At 42.0% G+C, this 10,659-nt stretch overlaps 1 protein-coding gene across 11 annotated transcripts in view; it reads right to left on the bottom strand.

Annotated features, from left to right (window-relative positions):
• Positions 1 to 5,065: 5,065 nt before the first annotated feature.
• Positions 5,066 to 10,659, bottom strand: part of LOC124344316 (twitchin-like) — a 44,860-nt gene continuing 39,266 nt past the window's right edge. For 10 of the 11 annotated variants that reach the window (XM_046797819.1, XM_046797820.1, XM_046797821.1 and 7 more), the window contains 12 exons: positions 8,566 to 10,638; positions 8,241 to 8,434; positions 7,958 to 8,135; positions 7,469 to 7,525; positions 7,179 to 7,230; positions 6,991 to 7,114; positions 6,752 to 6,848; positions 6,541 to 6,686; positions 6,307 to 6,463; positions 5,912 to 6,229; positions 5,730 to 5,843; positions 5,066 to 5,654 (listed from right to left, as the gene is read on the bottom strand). In XM_046797819.1, coding sequence (XP_046653775.1) covers positions 5,458 to 5,654; positions 5,730 to 5,843; positions 5,912 to 6,229; positions 6,307 to 6,463; positions 6,541 to 6,686; positions 6,752 to 6,848; positions 6,991 to 7,114; positions 7,179 to 7,230; positions 7,469 to 7,525; positions 7,958 to 8,135; positions 8,241 to 8,434; positions 8,566 to 10,638 — 3,707 coding nt within the window. In that variant the 3' untranslated portion in view covers positions 5,066 to 5,457. The remainder of the gene's footprint in view (positions 5,655 to 5,729; positions 5,844 to 5,911; positions 6,230 to 6,306; positions 6,464 to 6,540; positions 6,687 to 6,751; positions 6,849 to 6,990; positions 7,115 to 7,178; positions 7,231 to 7,468; positions 7,526 to 7,957; positions 8,136 to 8,240; positions 8,435 to 8,565; positions 10,639 to 10,659) is intronic. The other variant, XM_046797824.1, reaches the window with a different exon arrangement.

Below are 10,659 nucleotides of genomic sequence, written 5' to 3'. Positions count from 1 at the left end.
CCGGTCGAGGGTGTTTCATCGGTCAAGGTCGGACGCAGTTATTGTGTGACGTGACTGTTCCGCCAGAGATCGCGGTACGGTCCGTTTACAAGCGAATCGCAGAAACAAAGCACTGCAGGCTGACAAAGCTTAAGAATGGGAAAATTGGGCTGTCGAGTTACACGATGGCCGGCACGTTTCTCAACGTACGGTGTGAAAATTAAATGGCTATACACGGTATATGTTGAAGCTGGCGATGTGGTCTCGTTAGTCTCTGTCGAGGATGGGCCTTCGTTCACCTTTCACACTGACGTCTCCACCATTTCTTCAAACAATTTTTCGGCAAACATTCACTATTACGGGTACATATATATATTAATGTGTGTTTGTTTGTGTTTTTTTTTTGCTAGTTTGGGCGATGGAGATGGTGGTTTGCAGTTGGACATTGTTGGCGAGCCACCAAATGATGTTTAAGTTGAGCAATGCTGATCATTGCTGGTTGTGATTGGCTGTTAGTGGTTAGTTTTTCATCTCCAAAATCTTTCGTTTATGTTAAATTCATGTTGGTTGTATTGGCAGGCACCATCACCATATACTAACCGTTGCTGTCGACTGCCATTACGACCAAGAACACGAGGCAACCTAGGAAAAGTCCGAGGGCGGCGATATACCGTTTATTCGAAAATGTTCATTTTTTTTGTTCTTTTTTGGTTCTTTCTTATTAAAATTCTAATTGTTGCTTATTATAAGCTGTTATGTACTCTTTGGAAAGGTTACCATACTTTTCTATTTGTTGTGTTGTCACTCGATTCCCTTGTTTAGTTTTTTAAAGAAAAGTTCGCATTCTTTCTATAATTCGACGTTTGGGCCAAAGGTTCCTGTCACTGTCATTTCAACAATACATGTTTTTTGCAAATCATTCATCAATTAGTATAGAAACGTTCTGATTCGAAAAAAAAATTGTTGCAATCTTTTATTTCTCCTTGATTCTTACAACCACTGAGCTAAGCAATCACTATAAAAAATCCATTAATTTTTAATGGAATAACATCAAGTGTACTTTCATTTAAATAGCTTTATTTTCATTATAGCGATTATCAGTAGTGATTGCTTAGCCTGTACATTTCGATGAACTACACCACATGTGGATACACATATCACAATGGGATATGTATATGTTTGGGTAACATGAAAAAAACCTGTGCATTGCATTGCCACTTCCGTCAGCGAAAACAATTACGGATCAAAAATAAAGGAGGTTATCCTAATAAATTGCCGCTGCCTACACTTTGCCGGCAGTCTTCCGTTACTTTGCGCCTTATGCCCCCCCCCCCCCGGAAAAAAGAATAATTTTGCACCATGTTCGTCCAGTTTAAAAGTCTGTTTATTGTGATATTCATTTCATTTTGAGTCATGAGCATTGCTATACCGAATTAACAAATTTTGAGAATCCTTAATTTGCCCGGCAGTTAATAACTTGAATTTCTTTACACACAACCTTTGGCGACGGCACCGATGCCACCCACTTAGCCCGATCCCTAATAGTTTATATTCTGATGCTGAAATCAGTAATTGCAACACTCTTCGAATCATCTGATAATCTGTCCAACTCACCCCTCGAAGTAAGAAACAAGAACGCTTAGAATTTTACAATTCCAATGATCTGCAATCACAGTCAATCAGTCCTTTGATCAGATATCAGTTTTCGAAAATTAATTTTATCGAAAATCAAAATGGGTATTAATATCAGTGCACAGCAGAAAGTGGGCTGACGATGTACTCTAATTAATACCTCATCCCATCTACCTATCTAGCACTTCCACTGCCGAATTTCGACACTAACCGCTAGAATTACTTTTATGTCGTCTATTTCATTTAAAAAAAAACGAAAAGTTGTCGGCAGTTACCGAGAAGCCAAGCCTACGTGCTGGTCTGTGATTGTTCTCCCACCAAACTTTACTCCGCCTTGTTTGGCAGTTCCAATTGCAATTGGATCATTTTCAAATTTTCCAGACAAGGCGCGAGTAAAGTTGATGGTCACGGTCATATTGGAATTGGACAAATGTATAATGCTGCAAAGGGATCCATTCTGGCTACCGAAGACACAATGTTCCACCAACCGTTCTTGCGATGGAGAAAAAGATCTACATTTGCCGCTGGGATACGCTGCCTCAGTTCTCCAGTTTCACTATGCCGCAAATTGGAAGGTGGGGTATATGATGAACTACTATCAGTTGTTCGCCAATATTGGCGATTCTTATAACGAATCGCAAAAATTTTTTGGTAAACCGGGCCTACCGGCCTACCTATTTTGTTATTATTAAATGGGTAGCAAATTGGGGGTAGCCAGTGTCGGGTAGCCAGTGTCGGCCGTATGGGAAGCCAGTGTGGGGTAGCCAGTGTCGACCTTTCAATGCTGCGTTTAGGTGGTCATTACCACTCCAATCAATAGGAGATTGCTTTTTCTTCATTTTTCCTCTAGCTTCTAATTGCTTTTTGGTAACGAAACTAATTGTTTGATTTCGAATTGAATGATGAGTAGCACGAGTAGTAGCACGAGACGTAGTAGCACGAAACGCCGTTTAACCGTTGACAAGACCGTGGGATCACTGTGATCTTCACAGTGATCCACGGCTATCATCCGGTTAAGAAGCAGCATGGTGTGCTCCGTGGTATTGGTTAATTTGTGCAGCAGCGACGACGGTGACGATACCGTTTTACCAACGATTAGTTATGAAGAATATTTGAGTTCCAAAAAAGTTAATCCCTTGGTGCTTGAAGAGGTAAAATTTTAGTTTATTGCCAGACCTTGCCTTGTTTCACGATGAGGCACCATTGGAGACATTATTGCGAAACCCGTTTGTTCTGGAAGGAGATGTGCCTCAGATCCGACGATAAGTCAGAGTTCTTTAGGCTGTCTTTGATCGGTGATTAGTTATATTTATGAATTAAGATGCTTACTTCAAACACAGTTTTTTCAGATATACCAGAAAACTCCGGTTTGTTGTTGACGCCAACTCAAGATGAGTTTGATTAATTTTGTAAGACTCATTTTGCAAACATATGCTGATAATTGGGAGGAACACGGCGGTTATATTGTAAGGCAACCGCCAAGTTTGAAACCCGATTACCAACTAATGGTAGATCTCAAAAAAACAAAAAGTGACTCCCTTGCAGCAAGTCTACACACCGCCACCCAGCACGCAAGATGGGGTTTTCCTCCTGACCGACTTGAAGGGATAACATCACATATCAGGAACCCCCTGTGACAGTTTTTGCTGTTGCTAAACTGGTGGTGATCAACGATTTGTGGGAGATAGATGAAGTTGATCCGCGCCTCTTAGAAACCTGTCAGCGCTCAAAAGGTCCCAAAAAAATCGTTCCTTCTATGGGTTACAATGTCAAATGTCCCCCAAGAACTGGACATAATTTTTACTGTTAGTAAAGTATCCTCACTTTAAACGGTAGTTAAACAATCAATTCATTCTCAACGCCGAGCTAGCGCTTTCCCCTATGTGCGAAGCAATTCTTCGTCCGAGTGATAACTTGGATGCATTCAAAATGGACGCAGGAAATCTTCCAAAAAAAACACAGCTTTGAATCCTTGCCAATATACGGCTGTCCAGTCTATTTCAAGGAAAATGGTTGGCGCATCGGCTGAGGAACCAACAATTGATCTATTACATGGACCCCAGGTTAGATATCATGTCCCCACTTAATTTTTGTTTCACCTTAAATTCATGCATTATTTACTCATTTAGGTACTTGAAAATCCCATATCATCGTGGAATTAATTTTACGCATGATGGCTTTGCATAAACAAAACCCGCCGTTATCCACGCATACTAGTCTGTGCACCATCAAACCATGCTATCCACCTTGTACAGTACCCTACAAAAAAATCCAAACAGCGTTTTTTTTTGTTTTAAGCCACCTATCCATATATCGGGAAACTGTGTTTGGTTTTTTACTTAAATTTAGGGGGCTAGGATCAAAGCGAAAGGTGGGAAGAAAGTAATGACTGGAATAGCCTTAGGCTCGTTGTCTATTTTTGGACAAGTGACGAGAAAACCTAAAAGCTGCTGAAATCTTGCATATAGACTAAATACATATAGAAACTAATAAATATAGATAACTAATAACATATAGGAAAATATATGCATAGACCTTATTAAGATCCAAAGGTATGGGTCAAGCCGACCCCTTAGCGGCGCGTTGCGGTGTGAAGGGGTGCCGTGAACAGGAGATTTTATTTTGGCTCGCCCCATGTGGCATGGTAATAGTCTCTCCGGGTAAATCGTGCCCGATGGAAGAAAAGGGAGGAAAGGAAAGAATGAAAAAAAGAGGGGACCAGACTTTCCTTTTCAGGAAAAGGAACTGCGGAGTTTATAAACTCCGCAGTTCCTTTAATAATCGATCGAGATGTTGATCGATAATTCTATCAATCGATTATTAAAAGCACAACTAAAACTGACTCAACAGCTATTCGTCTGCATTGTTTAGGGCCCTAATTAGGCTTCTCCTACCAAAGATGGCTGAACAGCCAAATTTGAGAAGGAGGAGCCAAATACAACTTTAAACTTAACTCGCGAAATGAATTTTTTCGAGGTAACAAACCTCTCGAAAAAATTATCCCCGTGAAAAATTACTCTAGACCAGATAAAAACAAAAAAATTGTATTTTACGTGCGTGGACCCTATTTGTATTTCAATTCTACAGGACGTGTTGGGTCAATTTATGTTGGTTCGTTTACCCGATCCTGTGACACTTGGTCGTGACCCCGACAGTGAAACCGGTTTAGGTGGAATGCAAACGCAAATGCAAATCCCTGGGGATCTCTAGATAGTTATTGACTTATTAATTTAATATTGATCTCGTATTCCCTCTCAGAAAAATCCTTCGCCTTTAATCACTACTCAGCTTCCTTCGTATTTTTAAAATAAAAATGAAAAAAATCTAGAGAATTTTTAGTATTATTTGAATAAAAAAATCTCGCGTTTGTCTGTTAATTTTTTAAAAATATTTTTCTGAATCAATGATAAAACTTATATTGCTAAGATAAAGAGGAAGAAAAACATTGCAAGAATAAAGAGGGAACGCCATAACTTGTTTATTACAGCCAGGGAGATTGCAGCTTTGAAAACTTCAATAATTGAATCAATAAACGACAAGCTCGACTAAATACGATCAACATAGTGTTGTCACGTTACCTGACTAGTAGATCATTGGCAGCAGCTAGGAACAAGAAAACAGACAAATATCTTCTTAACATTCTTAATCATCGAACACCGATCAGACCCAGTTGAAAGCGCACTTCTTTATAAGGCGGTTAAAATGCAGCGATAGGGAACAGCACAAAAGCAAAGAAGCTTTGAAAATAAAAACATGTTTTAAAGATGAAATCAAGTTACGTGCGCATAATTTTTGAAAACATATCGATCGTAATTACTCCTTTGTCGAGCATGTTTTATCAGCTTTTCATAGTTCAGTCGCAGTTACATTGAGCGAAAAAGAAGCAGATGTTTCACACTTCTTTCCAACGACAGTTACTCCGTACTGGCCAACATCAGCTGTGGTTACATTTGACACTTCTAATTTGAAACGTTTCTTTCCATCGACACTCTGAGCATTCTTGGTCGACGCCTCGAGAGGTTGACCATCTTTAATCCACGTTACTAAACATGAAAAAAAATTATTTTAAATTTCAGTTTTAATGAATTTAAATGTCTATTAAGATAGAGAAAAATAACCTTTGGTAGGCGCCTTGTCCGTTTCGCACGTGAATGTGGCTGCTTGACCTTGCGCAATGGTGATTGATTGCGGGAAAATTTTAAAGGTGGGGCTTTTGACTTCTTCAGTCGGAACTGTAAAGACAGAGAACAAATCAGAAGGTGGGTTCCAATTTAATAGCTAACACAATAGAGAAACATACCAACGACCAACAGTGTGCAGGAACTGAATGCTTCACCAACATCATTGAAAACTTCGCATGTGTAGGTTCCAGCATCTTCGGGAAATATTTCAGCGATCTTTAATTTGCACACATCACCAAGACGATCGTATTCAAAATCTTTGCTTGGTTTGATTTCCTTTTCATTATGCAACCAAATCACGTCGAATTTGGTGGCTGCTGTAACCCGACATTGAAGAGTAACAGACTCTCCGTCGTTCACTGTTTTCGAGGAGACGTGTTCAATAATTCGCGGAGCTCTTTCTTTACCTGTTGTCCTGTGACAAGCTTTTTCAGACGCTGACAGAAAACAAAATAAACATAATTTTAATAAGAGTTCGTAGAATATTGTTTATGGCAAGTGTGATAAGATTTACTTTGCACAGTCAAGCGACAAGTAGTTTCTGTCTCTCCGAGTGTGTTTTTGGCTTTGCAGGTATACAAGCCTTCGTCTTCCGGATAAACTTCATTGATGGAAAGAGTAGCCGTTCCATTTCGGTACTTAAGGTCCAAAATGTCCGAGGAGCTTAGTAACTGTGATAAGAGCATTATGTTTTTAACATAAAAATGCATCAAAAGGATATTTTAGTGGACAAAATAATTTCAATTACGTCGCCGTTTTTCAACCAGGTAACATTAGGATCAGGATCGCCTTTGACTATGCATGCTAGTTTTAGCGCTTCTCCATCCTTAATTGTCATTTCACTCAACGGCTTCACGAACTTTGGTTGGCACATCAGTGCATCCGAAGGTGGTACTATTATTAACAAGAGAGAAGTTATGATGAGAACGTCACAGAATAGTAAACATCAAGATTCTCACATTCTAAATCTTTTGTTGCTGTGCGAGAACGAGAAGTTGCGCTCCCTCCGTAAACTTTCTGCTGCCGTTTAGAGCTGGTTGTATCCACAGAGGTTGACTGAAGTATTTTAGAAAACATTATTACATAATTTTATTAACCCATTATTTCACTCGATTTCACTTAAGTATTAATGAATGATTTCAGGCATCGTATGGAATTTGTAAGATTAAAAAATGGGATGAATGTCTCACGCGCTTACCTGGCTGCTGTAAGTTTCACGGGATGATGATACGTGGGTGCTGGAGCTCAACTGATTAGACGTACTGGATGACTGATATTGAGAACTTGACACATGATTCGTAGTTGACGAGTGGCTTTGCGAACTTGAGAGAAAGTGAAGAAACATAGATAAGATTAACACATTTATTCCAAAAATTTCGACCTTACCTATAAGACTCTTGAGTGCGGGTGGTAGATTTATTTTCAACGTATCGCCGATCTAGAATAACACATTTATTATTTTCAGGAAGCGCTTCAACATAAATCAGCTGTACAAACGAAAACCGGGCAAATGCTGTACACAAAAGTGGTCATGCATCCACTAAGCACATTTTTCTTTTGACATGCTTTCGCGTTTTGGCGTTTTGTAACGACAATGCTGAGCCAGGAATGTAAATTCATTCTGGTTTTTCGCACGAAAGAGCAAAATTGCTTTAGCCTTCAAGTTTTCCAATTACCTCCAGAGCGGAGCAAGTTGTTGACCAAGTCGGCTTGATCTGTTGACACGTGTACACCTTTATTGGGTTGACAGCAATTATTACCAAGTGAGAGGGCAAGTTTTAGATAAGTTAAAAATTTAAGAAATTTAGATTAGTGGAAGATTTGAATAGTTATTTTTTGTATATTTGTTTTTGTTTAATTTTTTTGTTACATGTTACTATATATGCTCGTCAGGCATCGATTATTTGTAACTGAAAATTTAAATCAGAGATGTTTTTGATCGTACAATTTGATTTAATATTTTGTAATTATTTTTTAAGCTTTATCATTTCATTTAAAATTTCAAATCTACAGTATGATGTGTGAAATATTTAAAATAGTTTCAACGCAATGTACTAGAATGCATGAATGCATGCGTAATTTCATCGACAATTCGTAGTGAGGTAAAAAAAGAAATATAAAGAGCGAGATGAACTAGCATAGAAAGACTTAAATTAGTGGCTTGCCTTCGACGATGACCACACAGGAAGTTTCGTCCTGACCCATGGCGTTGGTGGCGACGCATCGATAGTTACCAGAATCTTCAACTTTGCAGTTTGCAATTTCCATCGTCACAACACCATCAGAGTGCGTCATGGTATAATCGTACTTCGATAGCTCTCGTTTGTCTTTAAACCACTTGACCTAATAACGATTATAGGAAAGGTAAATAAAAACAAAACGACAGTTTAGGTTTAATCTGTTGACTAGTGGTGAATAGATTTATGGGTAAATCAAATTGGTTATTACCGTAGGTGTAGGTCGGCCGCTGAGGCAGCACAAAAGTTTGCACGTTTGATGCAACTGAATGACACGAGGTCGTAGCAGAAAAGTGAAAGTTGGTACGGAATCGCGCTCGTCCTGCCACAATTGGTACTCGAGTGGCTTTCGTCGTCGAAGCGGGGTAATATCCGGTTTGTACTGCGGCGTTTCTTTTGGCAGCGCTAGAGAGTCAAAACGGATTTGATTGCATTAAATTAATATGCCCGGCTGAGTATTGAAATGTACAAATGGCAACACAGAATGATGCAATTAAATAGATTAAAGGATATAAGAGAAATCAAATGAAACTCACGTTGTACGTTGAGGAAGATGGGCTCCTCCCTGACACCGTAGTGATTGACAGCTCGGATAATGTATTCGCCACGATCTTCCAACTTGACTCGATTAATGACGAATGTGAAGTCATCTCCTGCGTATCGCTTCATGAACTTGACGCTCTGCTTAAGCTCGCTGTTGTTGTGCGTCCAACTAACGGTCGGTGGCGCCACGGCGATGATGCGACAGTAGAATTTGGCGCTCTGTCCCTCATAGGCGAAAGCGGACTTTGGCCGGATGACGAAGCGAGGAGCTGCCTCGCGTCGGTCAAAGGCATACTCGTGGATGCGATATCGCTCAATCAGCAATTTGCGGAGGCAGCTGTACTCGGAGAATCGTCCGATGGGCACCAAGTAGTCTTCCCAGCCAGGATATTTGGCGCGAAGCCTGTCGCGCATGGCAAAGTAGCGGGACGAAGAGATGGTGACGGACAACTCGCTGTGATCACCCAGGAGCCATGGGTGAAGTAGACATTCGTGAGCCGTCATGCGCTTCTCTTTGTTCTTGGTAAGGAGATGGCGGATGAAATCCTTGCCTTCTTCAGAGACGGTGGCGAAGGCTTCCCCATCAAAGTCCCAGTCGCAGGCCTTGACGTTCTTGAGCGTTTCAATGTCGTTCTCGCCGGCAAAAGGTGAGAGACCACTTAGAAGAACGTAGGCAAGAACACCGACGGCCCACATGTCTGTGTAGAAACCAACAGGTTCCCGTTCGACGATCTCTGGAGCGGCGAATTCTGCCGTTCCAGTGGAAATCTTAACCAGTTGGTTGGGGTCAAGCTTTGTGGCCAATCCGAAATCGATCAACTTGACGATGGTACTGTTCTTGGTCACACACATGATGTTTTCCGGCTTGACGTCCAAGTGGATAATGTTCTTCTCGTGCATGTGTTTGACTGCCTCGCAAATTTGTCGCATGTAGTTGATGACCTCAGCCTCGGACATGGTGTAGCCTTCGGCAGTGATTCGCTCGAACAGCTCACCTCCCGACAAGAACTCGTAAATGAGAACCATTTCATCGTCGTCCTCGAAGGCGTCGTGCAAATTGATGAGTTTGGGGTGGTGTAACTGGTTCATGATGTCGATCTCCTTTCGAATAAGTTCCTTTTCGACGGCTTGTGACACGGGAATAAATTTGGCTGCGAAGATCTGGCCCGACTTGCGCTCGCGACAACGATGCACAACACCGAAAGCGCCCGTTCCAATTTCTTCCAGGATATCGTACAAGTCGTATACACTTGTCGTCTTGATGTCGACCGGCTGGGGCACGTACTTGGAGTAGATGTCGACAACATACTGGTCGTAGTCGTTGACCTTTCCTTCGGCGGTGCCACGAATGCGTTTGCCCGTCTCGTCCACTTGATATTGGCGACGCTTGTGTTCCTTCTTGTCGCCACCTTTTGTTTGGACGAGTGGAGTCACGTCACTGGCGTCACTCCTTCCATACACGTTCTCGGCGTAGATACGGAACTCGTAGCTGTGACCGGGGCTCAGCGCCGTCGCGTTGATGGCGCAGAAGCGGGTAGGCCCGACGCGGATCCAGCTGCTCATCGGGTGTTCACGCTTCTCGACGATATAGTTCGTGATGGCACTGCCACCGTCCCACGTCGGCGGCTTCCAAGTTAGGCTCAGCGAATCGGCACCGACATTTTCGACGGTCGGGAAACGAGGGGGTTCCGGACGATCGCTAATCTGCAATTTAATGATGACGGAATCCATGCCCAGTTCGTTCTCGGCCACCAAACGATACGGGCCACTGTCGAGCTGGGTGACGTCACGGACGGTGAGAATGGCGTGTCTTTCTTTGACTTCGACGTGATAATGGGCCCCGCTTTCGATGGTTTCTCCCTCACGCGACCAAACGACTTTCGGGCGGGGGTTGCCGGTGAACGGGATTTTGACAACCACGTTCTCGCCCTTGTCAAAGAAGGCCGTGTCTCGGAATCGTGGTGGCACATTGATCTTCGGTACAGTTTTGATGATCAATTCGGCGCGAGTGGACTTGGCTCCTGCCTTGTTTACAGCTCGGCAGACGTACTCGTCGGCGTCTTCACCTGGAAGATTCGCCCAATAGA

This window comes from Daphnia pulicaria, chromosome 6, assembly GCF_021234035.1.
Source record: "Daphnia pulicaria isolate SC F1-1A chromosome 6, SC_F0-13Bv2, whole genome shotgun sequence".
Classification (NCBI taxonomy): Eukaryota; Metazoa; Arthropoda; class Branchiopoda; order Diplostraca; family Daphniidae; genus Daphnia; species Daphnia pulicaria.
Note: the sequence above shows the minus strand (reverse complement) of the source record. Positions and strands in the feature narration are given on the sequence as shown.